The following is a 17,510-nucleotide window of genomic DNA, read 5'->3' as shown; positions in this document are numbered from 1 at the left end:
AATAAAAATAGGAATGTACTGCAATTGCAGTTTTTACAAGAGACCACTTGTTACCATGGCAACCTGGGTTATTGCAGGTTGAACCACAGTACCGTACTATTTCGTTGTTATTTCTTGTCTCATCCACCAGAAACATGCATATACTGTAGTATGCTCCTTAGTGGGTCCCACATGTTTATTTAAAGGCTGATGTAGAAAAAAAAAAAAAAAAAACATGTTCCCTGGAAGTCAAAACCTTATATAAAAACAAAGGCTGGAGATGTGGCCCTGATACGGAATTGCTCCAAATTAATCTTATTGGGAAAACATTTAATTCCATTATCTAAAATAATTGAAATGTATTTGCTTACAATTGTAAGTCGCCCTGGATAAGGGCGTCTCCTAAGAAATAAATAATAATAAATTATGACTTTCAGTTTCAGCTAGACTTCTAATTAATCCTTTCTTCTTTTCTGGTTGCTAAAAAAGCTGCTGTATATTACTTATTATTATTATTATTATTATTATTATTATTATTATTATTATTATTATTTTAGCAGATGCCCTTATTCAGGGCGACTTACAGTTGTTATAAAATATCACTATACAAAGTATCACAAATACAAAATATCACATTACCGATAATAAGAGTAGTTATAAAATACAATAAAATCAGTAGAAAATGAGAGCAAATTCAAATACAAGCAAAATAGAGTACAGTAAATAATGATCGACTAAGAGCAGTAAACTTGTAGTGAAGGTATTTGCTTACAAGAGTAAATTCCATTAAGAGCATGTAGTAAGTACAATAAATGGATATGAATGATTTAAAATAGGAGCAATTACAAAAACGTGAATATGGTTACCTTTTAGAGTAAAATCAAGTACAAGATATAGAAAATATAGTTATAATTAAGAGCAGTAGTAGAATACAGCAAAGTGTGGAGCAGTTAAGTGCAAGTACAAGATGATGCAAGTACTGGTACAGTTGGGTGCCATATAGCCCAGTATAGTCGAGAGTTGTGAGGTTTACAGATGCTGTCTGAAGATGCCATGAATCTGTCTGGTGCAAACAGATTGCTTTACATCTATGGAAGAATGTTTGTTAGATCTCCTATTCTTTAAATAACAAACTTGAGAATATAAAGAACATATGGTATAAGGCATCAACTTACCTTACTATTATTATTTTTATTATTTATTTCTTAGCTGACGCCCTTATCCAGGGCGACTTACAGTCGTAAACAAATACATTTCATGGATCACAGTACAAGTAATAATACAATTAAGAGCAAGATAAATACAATGACTGTTACTATCCCATGTTACTATCGTCATATTTATACTACATTTATATTAACTCTATATTGCTATGAATTGTAATGTATTCAACTAAAGGGTTGGCCAATATGAACTGGAGTGGATGTAATATTTATGAATACATTTTATCTATCTATCTATCTATCTATCTATCTATCTATCTATGTATTGTGACAAAGTACATGGCACTGTCATCAAAGGAAGATATATAGGGCCGCATATAAGGCGCAGCCTGTATCCTATGTAAAAAATTGTGAAAGGAAAATGTAGTCCTGATGGTCTAAGCCGACCAGCTGAACTACATTTCCCAGAATACCTGGACTAGAAGAGGCCAGACTGCAATTACTGCAAATATCAACCTGTATTAAAAGGTTGATATTTAAGCAGGGCTAAAAAATCCTGTTCAGGTCTTTCTCGTTGGGTGCTAGACAAAAGCTGAGGAGTTGAAAGGACCTCCTGGAACTGTATATAAGGTAACCATCCATATAAGAATTTGTTTAGTTTTTGAAGAAGCCGGTAAGCAGCTTAGCTGCCCGGTCGATAGACAGTGAAACGTCGCAGTTTAGTTAGTAACTCCAAGACAGATCCAGGCTTTTGTTTTGTTTTGTTTGCTGTTTTGTTAAAGTTTTGTGAATAAAGATACAGGCACCAACCTGTTTAAACAACAATACTACGACTGACATCTTCTTTTATTTCTTAGCAGACGCCCTTATCCAGGGCGACTTACAATTGTTACAAGATATCACATTATACATTATTTCACCATACAATTACCCATTTATACAGTTGGGTTTTTACTGGAGCAATCTAGGTAAAGTACCTTGCTCAAGGGTACAACAGCAGTGTCCCCCACTGGGGATTGAACCCACAACCCTCCGGTCAGGAGTCCAGAGCCCTAACCACTACTCCACACTGCTGCCCTCTTTTACACTAGAGGACGGGGCTAAACAGAGCCAAACTTGTTACACTATCTATCTGTCTATCTATCTATCTATCTATATCATGTCTTTATTGTATTGTCTATGAAATTAATAAAAACATAATTCACAAAATAAAATAGAATAACGGTATCTTTCCATCAGTATGCACACTGTAAACATCCACTCTCTCATTGTTTTCTTATGGGGAATGGCTACAACAGTAATATATTTGGCTTATAAAAATGGATTCCTCAACTTTCTTAGAGCTTTTACACTCATTTGAAAAATGTGCTGTAATGTTTTACTGAAGGGCCTTCACAAGCGTACAGCAATGCTGTTTGGGCTACTGTACAGTACCTGCAGCAATGGAGTCAGACAGAGACTGCTGCCACTCCAGCAGCTTGTAGCATCTATGAAACACAGCCATGTCTTCATAGGCCTTTGTTCTCCATCCACCTACTGCAGACACCCTCCTTCAGTATTTGTAAATATGTATTGGCCCCTTGATCCTGCCAATCCGATATCTGGAGGCGGGGTCTAGCTGCAGAAAGCTAATGATGCTGCTCGGGGAGAAAGCAGGAGAGGATTTAAGCGTGGAGTGTTTTATGAAGTGACTTCATTCAGTCTCCATCCAGGGGAGAGAAACCTGCACATGCACACGCACACACACACACACACATATATATGCACACAATGCATCAGACACCCTTTCAACAAAGGAAACCAATAAAGGAAAATGCTGTGTTTTTCTGGAAGACTGCTCTACCCATGTAAGTCTTTATGTTATATTGTAGGAAATCATCTTTATACATGTTCTTTGATCCCAGGTTTATATATATATATATATATATATATATATATATATGTGTGTGTGTGTGTGAGTGTGTACAGTATGTCAGTCTGACATAGGTGAGTGGTGTTTTTTTATTTGTCTGGTTTCTTGTTTAAAGTGTTGAACTTAAGGCAGCATTTTCAAAAAGAAGTCTTGCTGTAGCTAGTGTTGTAATTTCGCTTTGGTAGTATGTCTTTCTCAATAAAATTATCAATATGATTAGTATACCACTATGCATGACAACCAGAAATCTTAGTTCAATGTTCTTTCATACAACATAAACAAATACAGTTATTATTAATAATATTATTATTATTATTATTATTATTATTATTATTATTATTATTATTATTAGTTAATGTTGCTCAGCTATCTTCTATAATGACTTTACGAAGAAAGCATTGTGACTATGTATAAGACTAAACTTTTGGGCAAATGTGATATGGCCACAGCTCTTCCATCTGTTGGAATGCCATTATTCATATGTTTCTGATGTAGACTGTAACTTGAAAAAAGAAACAAAACATGTAATCAAGGAAGGTAGATGTTCATGGATTTAGTTGTAGATCTTCATGTAAAGAACATTGTGTTTGTAATGTTTTTAAATGCTAAAGTGCCTATGTTTACCAAGACTTTTGGCACCTGGAATTTTTCTAGAATTCTGATGTCATGGAATCAACATCGTACTATACAAAATTTGGGAAATAAATGTTCCAAGCGTGGAACACCTGGGTGGGGTATGACCGTGCTAGTCTGGTTCAATTTCCATTGTTCCATGGGTCAAATGCATGGACAGATGAAGAAACATCATCTTACTGTAACCCCGCTGCAAATCTTTAATTTTGTGTTAAAAAAAATAATAAATGACAATCAGCAAAGGGGCACAGAGCTACATCAGTGTTTCCCCACGATTATCAAAAGTACATTCTCAGGAATTTCACAACAGACTTCTCTGAATAATCTCACAACAATGTAATCTGTTTATACAGTAAATACAATATTTAGATGGGCTATACTCCACTGTCGCTGAGTAAACCACTGAAGTCTCAGCAACAAGCTAAACTCTCTGTGTAGCTCAATCAACATGGTCCTTAGGACCATAAAATCAAATCCCACTGTTGAAAGTATTTTAATACAAAAATATTTCTCTTATAATAAGTATAGCAGTTACAGAATTTTTTGAAAACTGTTATCACCCTCTTTAAGGCAATGCGTGTTTCATTTATAGTATGATATGCAAAATATTAGCATATCTCCTCTGTAATTACCATAAAATGACACCCATTGGCACAAACCTTAGGAAGTTTGTTGTACATCTATGTCAAATAAAACGGGTCTGGGTCAAGTGGATTTGTTTCCAGGAATAATAGTGCAACTCTCATAGCATGTTAATTCTGAGAGCTATACAGTGAACCACCTGCTTATGGGTGAGACAGTGGTTTGGTTTCCATATCCATCCAATTCTTGACTCTAAACCACCACCGAGGAGCCATCACTCGTTACCTCGGGCTAATACAGTCTCTCATGAAAATGACAGTGCACTTACACAACATTCATGGATATGATTTTTTTTCCTCACAACGTATTACTTGCGTGAAGCATTGTAGGCTAAGTTTTATTTAGTTATAGGTTATCAAATACAGTATTGATTGATGTGAACATGCAAATACAGTAGGTTTGAACAGCTGAAGTTATGTTTTTAAGGGTTACATTGGCCCCCAATGGTTACTAGGGAGCAGAGAATGTGAGCGGAGTGGTGACAAAATCCCGCTCACTGCTCAGAATATCCTCCGCTCCATTTTTCCCCCCACTGTGTTGCCAATTGCAAATGACAAGATGTAATGTACATATTCTTACAATTAACATGTTTTTAACAGGTTCCTACAATGCTGTGTACGGTGTCAGCTATTGCAAACTTTGCATCTGATTCATATCAAATTAGCTTTATACCGGGCATGTTTGTATCTGAATCTCATAGGGGGCTCAAAGCAACCCACAAACACATATGAGTGAGTCTCAACGGGGCTAACGGACCACCCTTTATGAACTATCTTTAAGAGTGCAGAAAATATAAACAGTGTTCACAGTGCTATATTGGGGCATAACCGTACAACTGTATAAAAATATAGGCTATGTAATAACCGCAGACAGATGGGCACACTGCTGACGTTTCTCACATTTTTATATGACACAAATGCAGTTCTAGAATATAGATATTTGTGCAACGGCAATCAAATATAAAAGAAAAAAAAAGCTTTTTTTTTTTTTAAAATGCAATTCTCAAATCTGCAAAACATATAAGTACGTAATTTTGGTTCTGGAAATGGAAAATAAATGGTTATGCACAGGCATGATAGAAAATGTTGTAAAGTCACTGCATCTATATTTGTCATCTTTTTTAAAAAAAAGTGCAAACTCTATGGCCGAACATGTATTTAAAGAAAAATAAAACTGCTCAGTTCTTCGGTGCTGTGAAAGCGTGGGCCGGAAATGTCCGCTCTGAGCTCTGCTCCAACAACCACCCCGCTCCGCTCCCCTGCTCCATATAAAATTGGTGCGCTCCCCGCTCAAACTCCCTCCTCTGCTCACACTCTCTGCTACGGAGACAAAGAGCAGCTCAAACCAAAGCAGTGACATTAGTCACAGAGAGCAAATAATGCTGCTTGGGGATAAAGCAGGAGAGGATTTAAGTGTGGAGTGTTTTAGCAAGTGGCTTCATTGAGAAACCTGCACAAAAAGTAAAAGAGAACAATAAAAGGAGAAAGCTGTGTTTATTTGGAAGGCTCCTCGACCCATTATCTTTATAATGCATGTCCTTTGGTCCCAGGTTTTACAAATGTTCTATTGCCAGATAGTTCCAACAAAAAACAAAACGGAATGAGATTCCAGAACAAAAATACAGTTCACAGTAGCAATCCAGGAAAGAGTCAAACACAAGTCCAGGCTGTTCAACAGCCATCACATTAAATTATAACAAGGGTGCCCCATACAGGATAAGGAAAACACAATAATTAAAGAAATAGTGACAATGGTGTCAAACTAGAGGTAGGAGAGGAGACTGTAGATCCAGCACAGACAGGTTGTAGATCCAGCACAGACAGGTTGTAGATCCAGCACAGACAGGTTGAAGGCTCCACACAGCCTCCCAGTATGATGAAAACACAGCAGCCTGCCCATCAACAAACTACAGCCAGGCCTTCCAGTCAGAGAACCCACCTAAATGACTGGAGTGGTGCTCTTTTATAGGGAGCTAACTAACCAGGTAATTGGTTTCTACAGGCTACAGGTGCGGGGCCAATCTGGCCTAATTAGACTTAACTAGTTTAAAGATTAACTCCTAACTAGCCACACCTGCAGCCTGTTGCGCAGTTAGTCCCTTGACGCCACGGCAGGCTTGTTCCATGGCCACCACAGGTCCCCCTGGTGATCCCAGCCCACCATGAGCGCCTCCTGGTGGTGACAGTGAAATATGTTGAAGAGACTGGAATAACTTTCTATAAAATAATTCAGAACCACCTTTCATTAATTAGAAATAAAAAAAGAATGAACCAATAGTACAGCACTTCACCAGTCAAGGACATGACATAAATGATGTTTGTAGTATTAGAACAGCTAAAATTAGACAATGTGACATATAGAAGAATAAAAGAAAGTAAATGGATAAATAAATAAATAAACAAAATTCATTCAAAAGTTGTGCATGCTGATGCGCTGGGGAGGCCACATCAAGGCTGATCCACAGAGCCAGCATTGCATGATAATATAAATATAAGTTTATATAAAATAATGTTAATTAGAATTAATACAGATTTAAAGATAGAAGTAAAAATGATGTCACAATATATAGAACACCATTACATCATGTAAGAATAAATCATGGATTTGAATATAAACAATAACAAATAGTTGTCATGCCGTCAAAAACCTATAAATACCTCCAATGTTTGGATTCAAACACATGCTACCTTGAGAAAGATATGTACAACATATCGAAATATTGGGCAGCTGGCTCTTTGAGACCATTTTTAAATTATATATATATATATATACATATATATATATATATATATATATATATATATATATATATATATATATATAAAATATAAAAAAATACATATATATAAAACTGCAGTGTACAATATTGAAGGCATATGAAAGAAAAGTTTTTTTAAAAAATGTACACAAAAAGTTTAAAAGATTAAAAAGTCTTATTTTCAGGACGTTTCGGGCAAAAGCCCTTCTTCTGTTTAAAAAGAAAAGTAAATACAGTGCAGTAAACTTGTTGTTATTCAAGAATTGTAATTATACAAAAATTCTGTGGATGATGTCATGATTATTAGAATTGAATGTTCATTCCCAGAGGTTCCAAAGTTCCCAGTTTGAAGATAAACTCTCGTTCCTTTTGTTTCCGAGGAACATTTGTTCCATAGCACTGATTGATCACACAGACTGTGATGTCTTCAGCAGTGTGATCATCACTGTTGAAGTGATACTGGAAGTGCAGTCTATTGTGCCACACTATGGTAATCAGAATGAACATGTGATTTGTATGGTAATGCATGATTATGTATTTAAATGAGGCACCCCTTTTACTAAAGGGCAATAATCTTAACCTTAAAGTGAGTGATAATTAGTTCATTTGGAAACCAGGTTTTAACCACTGGTAGGCGCACTATTTAAACCTATTTTTCTGGGCTGAAATCTGTCTGGCATCATGGAAGCATTACTTGCATTAAAGTTTTCATATGAAGCAGTAAAAATGACCTGTAAATAACAGGTTATACAAAGTGTGAATAAACATGAATTAAGTTATAATTTCTTAGATTTTATTTTATAGTCAGTTAGATTGGTACAAATAATAAAACACAGGACCAAACAAGATATTAAATTTAAATTTAAAACAACCTCCTCCACTAGAATTTCTAACTCCTCTGCGTGCAGTTTTAGTTTGCGTTGCCTCTGCCTGTCCCCTGCGGAGGGCTGCGTCTGTTGATCGCTCATTTTCAGTCAAATTAAGCCACCTCTATCTTTGACAATAAGCCACTGACCAAAAGATATGCCTGGACTGCTGAGCCTTTTTATACCACAGTGGTCACCGTGGTATAAAATGTTATCGTGCATATTAAATTATCGCTCATAAGTAGTGTGCATGCTATGGTATGTAAATTAACCAAATAGTGTGCACGTAAATTAATGCGTTCTCTGTCAGTAAATGGGACAGTACATTTAGATTTATGGTGCACGTTAGGCTCTCTACTTAATGTGCACGTTACAGCTACATTTAGTGCCCTTTCATAAATGAGGCCCATAGTACATTATTTCTAGTGATTGATGAGTATCCTGCTGGATGGAGGATCCTGATTCTCCTTGGATAGAGTTGTTTGCTGTTCATGAATTCTCTCTTTTTCTCTGTCTCTATGTATATAATTTATACGGTAATGCTTTATATTGCGTGGCATAAATTAATATTAAATAGATATGCAATTACATATTTTCAAGGGTAACAAAACGTAATACATAATATGCAATTACATTTTCAATTGACATTTGGTTAACATTTAGCAAGAAACCAGCTATTGCATATTTATTAAATATTAATTTAACATTAATTTAATATGCAGTTGCATATCTATTTAATATTAATTTATGCCACACTATATAAAGCGTTACCATTTATACTGTATGCCAATCTGACAAAGATAAGTGATGTTTTTTTTTTTTTTTTTAGATGTTTATCTTGCTTTTGCTGCCAGGAAACCTAAGGCTCATGCTGTAGCTAGTGTTGTAACTGCAGGTTTGTTTGCATTTGATTTTTAATTATGTCTCTAGGAAATTATTAGCATAATCAGTGCACCACCATACACAGTAATCACAAATATTGGCTTAATGTAAACAAATACAGTAATAAGTTTGTATTGCGATTAGTTAATTATTATTAGATTTAATGTTGCTACACATAGTGGCTGAATATATTTAGAAAGCACTGTGATTATGTACAGGACTATACTTTTTTTGGCAGATCTGGTATGGCCACAGCTCTTCTAGCAGTTGGAATGCCATTATTCCAGCTGTGTGGTCCAGTGGTGTGTGGTCCAATGGTTAAAGAAAAAGGGCTTGTAACCAGGAGGTCCCCCAGTTCAAATCCCACCTCAGCCACTGACTCATTGTGTGACCCTAAGCAAGTCACCTAACCTCCTTGTGCTCCGTCTTTCGGGTGAGACGTAACTGTAAGTAACTGTAAGTGACTCTGCAGCTGATGCATAGTTCACACACCCTAGTCTCTGTAAGTCGCCTTGGATAAAGGCGTCTGCCAAATAAATAAACAAAATAGGAGTATATTTACCTCCTTTGTCTTTTGTCTTTCGGGGTGCATGGAGTAACTGAACTCAAGGTGGCCCAGTTATTTGAGATCAGTTCTGTTCAATACACTTGTACTGCACAGTGACCTATGTGTAAGGACACCTGGCCTTGCTTGTACAGAATCAATGTAAACCTGGTCAAGGGAGAAAAATGGTTCCATTTTGTGTGAAGGTATTCGTTATTTAAGACACAGTGTTTCTCTCATGAACAAGTGACAGTGTTTTTGTATTAGATGAGAGAAATCTCAAAATGATTCCCAGCATAGATAAGGGGCACACATTATTGTGCTCCATGCAATTCACAATAAACCTGACAGGACAGCAACATTTTTGGAACTTTAGCAGTTTCTGTCTATGCAAATTATTGTGACTGCAAAGAATACGTATGATGGAGTTCTGTTTGCATACAGTGTGCACAGCTACAAGTGTAAATGGCTATCCATAATGAGTATTGCTAAAACGGGAAGTGCCCTCAAAGCTTATTACTCATACTTTTTGTTGGCACTTTCAGCTCAAAATGATCAATATAATGTTATGTTAATGTACTGTCTGGTAACATCACAACTGATTATAGCAGCAAAGAAGCAAAACATATAATCAATGAAGGTAGATTTTCATTAAACTCAGCATAGATAAAGATTGGCATGTATAGATTGTTGTGATATTGTTTTTAATGTTTAGTTGCCCCCCAGTGATTACTGGGGAGACAAAGAGCAACTCAATGGCTTCTTTGCACGCCTGTAATATAAACATGGTCACAGTAAAAATGTTTATTATAAAGTTTATTTGAAAACACATCCATTGAACCAATTTGACTCTGATGTCATGCCTTTTTTATAGTGTAGATTAGTAAGAAAACTAGTGAGGTGATCCAGTCGTCATGCCATTTGATAATGACATTGTTTTGTTCAAGTTATTGATAGTATCAGAATCTGGAGGTACAGTATATGGAGCCCTCTGTCAGCCTGTGTATTTGTACATGTACATACAGTGGATTTGTCTACTTCTTCATGTCACTGGTGGTTTAATTGTGAATATACAGCAGGCTGTATATTACTGATGTATTTGTTTTTTGGTCCCAAATTGAAGCGAATCATTGTTACTTTTGAGTTGGTTCCAAGTGACCTCAACAGTCACCCATGGAGGGGGTGCAGAATGGATCCAGCATTGCACAATTGGAGCTGCTGTTTTTTGTAGTCTGGATAACAAGTGGTATGGGTATTGCTGTGGTGTTAAGCAGATGAGAGAGAGAGAGAGAGAGAGAGAGAGAGAGAGAGAGAGAGAGAGAGATGGAGGTATTTCCGCTCTTGTCACCTGAATCAGAACCTCCTAATCTCACAGTCTTTAACTTTTTTTGTAGAAAATGCAAACATATAATCTAAATAATTACAGCACCAATAAAGTGTGAGCTGAGAGTCTGTATTCTTGTATTCATCTCACATTTATGAATGCAAATCCTGAAAAATATGTCCCTGTCTGTTTTGTTATATCGGTATTTGTTATACTTAATATGTTCTTTAGACATTAGTCTGCAAATTGTATTTGTTAACTGTAATATATAATTTCCACTGATAACATTGAATAGAGTACTGCATGCACTAATTGCTACGCAGAGTACTGCCTATAGCAATGTGGCTAACACATTCTTGTGTCAATACACTCTGCTGAAAAACTGACTGGCTACCAAAGTAGATTTTCTTTCCTGTGGGACGCAAGCATAAACTATATTATGAAACGCCTTAAAAGACATTGGAGACTGTGGCTGGGTGAAAGCCCTGCCAGGGTAATGCGTGTGTGTGTGTGTAAACTAATTAAGGATGGATGACTCATTTGACAGAAATACATGCTCATCGGTCCATGAGTAAAGGTTCAGCTACACAGATTGATGTCAAAATAATTGTGATGCATACCAGGTAATGCAATAAAACTAACGTCTATTAAACTGAAACTCCAAATATAACTGACAGAAAGGTTAACATATGAAAACCACAAGATTTTTTCAGCACAAATATTTTTCACAGCACAAAACTCAGCACTTAAACAACATGCAAAGAATACCTTTTTCGGCTTTTCAAAAACAACTGCCCATCACAAAAATATAGAACAAGGATTAAGATTGCAGTCCAAATCAAGACTGTGTTGATGGTTGAAGATGAGAGAGATGTAAACTAGGAACTCACATAAGAAATCCCACAACCCACTGTTTACCAAGGGAAGACCATGATAAACATTTCTCATTGAGAAGTCTTACCTAAAAATAGAAGATTAACATGTATATCCTTACACTGTGGGGTTTGACACATTTCTAGAAACCTGATTCTGTAAGAGGCACACAAAAGACCTGATTTTACTTTTCTAAATAATTTAATAGATGTACTTGTTTCTTTTGTTTGTTTATATACACATGCAATTTAAAAACCTTTTACTAACTATGTTTTATTATTCTCCACTGTACGGAGATACTGTACAAACAATATTATTGTGTTAATTAAAATGAAAACACTGATGCTATGTGCTTTGTGCAAAGCTCTGAGAAGAGCAAGCTATTGCTGTTAATTTATTAAAACAACAAAAAAAACTCTGATCCATTAAGAAAAAAAAACTGCAATAAATTACTTCTTTTTCAATCTGACACCATCATGATTTAATTGCTAAATAGCTGGTGGACAATGTTGGTTGGCAAATGCCCCAATATTTAGTTGCACATTATTTTATTGAACAGATTGCTAAACACAATGGACAATTGAAGACATACAAATTGAGATAATATTTGTTCATTTGTCTACTTGGCTTAATGAGATGATTGCCAAATAGATATTTTAGGGTGTTTTGGGGACAGCTGTAGTGGCAGAGAAGGGGGAGGTGGAGGGGTGACTGAAACACTAAGCCTGTATACCCTGAGGGAAGTGACAGAGCTCTGGGGCTGACTCACCTCCTGAAGCTTAACAAGCCCCTTGTCATGTAAACATGGCAATGAAGTGGAATGGTTTGTTTAGCCGTCACAGAAACATTCAAAGTAAACTAATATTGTACCCCCTTTTTTTCTGCCAATGCAAAACTATAACCAGTGGTGGGTAAGAAGTACTCTGTTATAGTTAAAAGTAGGGCGTGGATTAATATCTTACATTAATATCTTACAATCACAACACATTTTCTACAAGTTACTTGAATAACCTAACAAGTGGTTCCCACACAGTAACTCAATACTTAGAAAAAATGCAACTTATTACAGGTACAAATAGTTACTTCTCAGGCAAGACATTTAAGTTTTGACTTGCACTGTTGAAGCGTTTTCAGATTTTCATTTTATGCATTAGCAGTAGGCCTTTTTATTTTAAATGTAATAAAGATAACTTTTTATTTTTTCACATAAAATGTAATCTGTTACAACAATTACAGTTTCAAGTTACTGACAAATGTAATCAGATTACAGTAATGTGTATACAGTAAAAAGTATGGCATGAGTTTTCAAATAATCTAGTTTTAGCACTCAAATTCAGATTAAACACATTGGTTAGCTCTAAAACATTAATTCAAAGTAAACAATACTATTACACCGCAATATTTCTGCCAATGCAAAATTAGAACCATCATTCAGTTGTTTTTTCAATGATTTTAGTGATTTTTACTTGCTACACTGGCATCCATTATAAAAGTAACTTTCAACACGCTTCTGGACAGTTTTATTGAATGCCTCTACCGCATGGAGATACAATGCAAGTGACGCATTTTTGATTGGATCTTCCCTTTGTATGTGCGTTTGTGTCTGGAAATCCATTACTCAGTTCAGTGTTTTTGTTTCCCAGATCCTTTGATCCTTGTGTATATCTTGGGAGTAGTGATTGAATATATATTATCTTGCTGGAGAAGTAATGGTGCATTGCTATGTGCAAGGTGTGTTCAGGATTTGGCTTCAGAAGTGTACAAGGCCTGAAGTGCTCACATGAGACATGGCTGGTTTTGGTACCACCCCCATTTAGTAAATAACCCTTTTAATATAAAACATACCAGTACCACAACAGACATATAAAGACTAAAAGACTGCAAATTTTAGAGCACAAAAAGGGAATGAAAGGTATCTCCTTGTTCTGCGGTTTTACCTAACAGCAGAGCATCCAATAAGAACATAAGAAAGTTTACAAATGAGAGGAGGCCATTCGGACCATCTTGCTTGTTTGGTTGTTAGTAGCTTATTGATCCCATAATCACATCAAGAAGCTTCTTGAAGGATCCCAGGGTGTCAGCTTCAACAATATTACTGGGGAGCTGGTTCCAGACTCCCACAATTCTCTGTGTAAAAAAGTGCCTCCTATTTTCTGCTCTGAATGCCCCTTTATCTAATCTTCATTTGTGACCCCTGGTATTTTTTTCTTTTTTCAGGTCGAAAAAGTCCCTTGGGTCGACATTGTCAATACCTTTTAGAATTTTGAATGCTTGAATCAGCATAGTCTTCTGGTCACTCTTCTTTGCACTCTTTCTAGAGCAGCAATATCCTTTTTGTAAAGAGGTGACCAGAACTAAACACAATATTCTAGATGAGGTCTTACTTATGCATTGTAAAGTTTTAACATTACTTCTCTTGATTTAAATCTGACACTTTTCAATATATATCCGAGCATTTTGTTGCCCTGTTTTACAGCTTCCCCACATTGTCTAGATGAAGACATTTCTGAGTCAACATAAACCCCTAGATCTTTTTCATAGATTCCTTCTTCAATTTCAGTACCTCCCATATGGTATTTATAATGCACATTTGTATTGCCTGCTTGCAGTACCTTACACTTTTCTATATTAAATGTAATTTGCCATGTGTCTGCCCAGTTCTGAATGCTCTCCAGATAATTTTGAATGACCTTTGCTGCTGCAACTGTGTTTTTGTGTTATTTGCAAATTTAACAATTTTGCTTACTATACCAGAAACTAAGTCATTAATGTAGATTAGGAAGAGGAGAGGACGTAATACTGATCCCTGTGGTACTCCACTGGTTACCTCGCTTTATTTTAAGGTTTCTCCTCTAATCAGTACTTTCTGTTTCCTACATGTTAACCACTCCCTAATCCATGTGCATGCATTTCCTTGAATTCCTAATGCGTTCAGTTTGAGAATTTATATTTTATGCAGGACTTTTATGTACCACAGGGATCAGTATTAGGTCCTCTCCTCTTCCTAATCTACATTAATGACTTAGTTTCTGGTATAGTAAGCAAAATTGTTAAATTTGCAAATAACACAAAAACACAGTTGCAGCAGCAAAGGTCACTCAAAATTATGTGGAGAGCATTTAGAACTGGGCAGACACATGGCAAATTACATTTAATATAGAAAAGTGTAAGGTACTGCATGCAGGCAATAAAAATGTACATTATAAATATCATATGGGAGATACTGAAATTGAAGAAGGAATCTATGAAAAAGACCAAGGAGTTTATGTTGACTCAGAAATGTCTTCATCTAGACAATGTGGGGAAGCTATAAAAAAGACCAACAAGATGCTCAGATATATTGTGAGAAGTGTTGAATTTAAATCAAGGGAAGTAATGTTAAAACTTTACAATGCATTAGTAAGACCTCACCTAGAATATTGTGTTCAGTTCTGGTCACCTTGTTACAACAAGGATATTGCTGCTCTAGAAAGAGTGCAAAGAAGAGCAACCAGAATTATCCCGGGTTTAAAAGTCATGTCGTATGCAGACAGGCTAAAAGAATTGAATCTATTCAGTCTTGAACAAAGAAGACTACGTGGCGATCTGATTCAAACATTGAAAATCCTAAAAGGTATAGACAATGTCGACCCAGGGGACTTCTTTGACCTGAAAAAATGGAGATTAGATAAAGGGGCATTCAGAACAGAAAATAGGAGGCACTGGGGAGTTGGTCTGGAACCAACTCCCCAGTAATGTTGTTGAAGCTGACACCCTGGGATCCTTCAAGAAGCTGCTTGATGAGATTCTGGGATCAATAAGCTACTAACAACCAAACAAGCAAGATGGTCCGAATGGCCTCCTCTCATTTGTAAACTTTCTTATGTTCTTATGTTCTTATGTTCTTAAAAAAATGAAGCAGGTTAGTTAGACACAATCTCCCTTTCCTAAAACCATGCTGACTGTCTCCCAGGATACTGTTACCATATAGGTAATTTTCCATTTTGGATCTTATTATAGTTTCCATAAGTTTACATATATTAGAAGTCAGGCTAATTGGTCTGTAGTTACCTGGTTCGGTTTTGTCTTCCTATTTGTGGATCGGTATTACGTTTGCAATTCTCCATTCTGTCAGTAATGAGAAACCTATGTGTGTATTGTTGGAATTTTCAGCAGTGAACAATGTAGCAGAAATCATTTAAAAAGAGAGTACAAAATACACAATGAAGAGAACATGGAGGTCGTTTTGTGTGAACCGAACAAAAATAATTGATTTGAAAGGCTGTTTATACAGAGATGAAAAGAAGCCAGGTCAAGAGGTGAGATCAAAGAATGGATTGCACAGTGATGGAGATGGATCTAGTCTTTTATGCTTTCTGCAGCACAAACTAGGGCTAAGAAGCTTGCTTTATTTTTTCTTGAACATTAAGATATTGTCATAATTTAATATAGATCTTCTGAGCACAATTAAAGGTAAAGGAACCTCAGGCATTTTTGTCATCTACTTTTTTATCCAGAAGGAATCAGTGAAACCTGCACAAGCAATGTTGCAAAAACAACCCTACTGTAGTGCATGTAGTATCTTCCATGGAAATATTTTTCAGGAATAATAACAGTCCTGTCATTTTGACTGGACTTCTTTTTTTATACTTTTCACCCCAGTCTTTAATTAACCCTTATTTTTTGAAAGGAAAAAACACCTATCGGCTAACTAGTATCAAACAGCTACAGTAGGTCATGTAATTGGAGGCTCAGGAAACTCTTAGAGTGATTGTTTCTCTTTTGTACATTATTGCTACATTTTCATCTTTCAAAAAAATAGAAAGAATAAAGACTGTAGTTCATGCTTTGAAAATAAATGTGTTTTTTTCTGTTTTGAAACATGTGTGAAGCTGAGACACTAATTTTAAACAGAGCAGAGGTTAGGATTATGTTTTATCTTTCTGTGTAATTTGTGCCGTGATTAATGACAGAGCAAAACTGTAACTTGAAATCACAAAACAAGAGGAACGTCGTAACAAAACAAAGATTAGTTGTTGCCTCTCTAGGAGGCTTCATTAAGCACTGTAGCAAGCTCATGTCAGGGATGCTCAGCTCTGGCACTGGTCACAGAGTAATTTGACAGTTTTTGTTGCTACAGAAAACTATCGTGATGACACTGTAGAACTGCAAGCTCATTAAAAAACAGAAAAGCGAATATCAAGCCAAGCACTTATTATAACTCCTCAGGCCAGTTTTGGCATCTTAAGAAGGTTTACCACCGGCTCACTACAGTACGTATAATTGCAGCCTGGTAAAATAGCGTAAAGTAATTATAGTTTACAAAAAAGCTCCATACATGTTCCCTGCCATGCACATCCATTCATTATGTGCAGTTTTGAAAGAAACACATGTTTTAGCAAACATGCATTTTCCTTTTAAAACATAACATCTGGTAATAAACAGAGGTTAAAGAAACCTCTGTTTGAGCCAGGTTTTTAATATCCAATCAGCGGACTATTGACTGGCATCCTTTCAGCCAGTAACATGCTTTGACACAGAAAACACTGCTGAGGTGAAATGGCCCAGGAGTGCAAACAGATACCCGTGAATAAGGCACAGAAAATAAGAGCTTCCTTTAACCTATAGTGCAGTAGTACCAGATATCATGATATTAATATGTGTGCAATGCTGATGTGTATATGAATAAATACTCAATATTAAAGAAATAACCTGAAACTTTATAGTTACTGCTGTAAAAACACAAAGGCCAACATTCACATTTCGGACATGTTTGGATAACATTTCAACTCTAAACTACAGTATTTACACCCCTGATTTGGAAAGCAATTCTGACAGCTTTTATAACATACACTACCCTCCATTAAATATTGTGACTAGTGCAAACAACTTCCAAAGAGTTCCCTCCAGTATGCAATCTACAAACAATTGTTTAAGAAACTGTGAAGTATGATA

General features: G+C 36.0%; 1 protein-coding gene across 2 annotated transcripts in view; it reads left to right on the top strand.

The window, feature by feature from the left end:
- LOC117417481 (galactose-3-O-sulfotransferase 3-like) overlaps positions 1-17,510 on the top strand; it is a 115,340-nt gene that overhangs the window by 78,954 nt on the left and 18,876 nt on the right. The window contains exon 1 of one of the 2 annotated variants that reach the window (XM_034029653.3): positions 2,860-2,989. The exons of the other annotated variant lie outside the window; for it this stretch is intronic. Coding sequence (XP_033885544.3) covers positions 2,904-2,989 — 86 coding nt within the window. The 5' untranslated portion in view covers positions 2,860-2,903. Of the gene's footprint in view, positions 1-2,859; positions 2,990-17,510 lie in introns of those variants that run through there. 2 annotated transcript variants of the gene reach the window in all.

This window comes from Acipenser ruthenus, chromosome 12 (assembly GCF_902713425.1).
Source record: "Acipenser ruthenus chromosome 12, fAciRut3.2 maternal haplotype, whole genome shotgun sequence".
Classification (NCBI taxonomy): domain Eukaryota; kingdom Metazoa; phylum Chordata; class Actinopteri; order Acipenseriformes; family Acipenseridae; genus Acipenser; species Acipenser ruthenus.
This window is presented reverse-complemented; position numbering and strand designations above follow the sequence as displayed.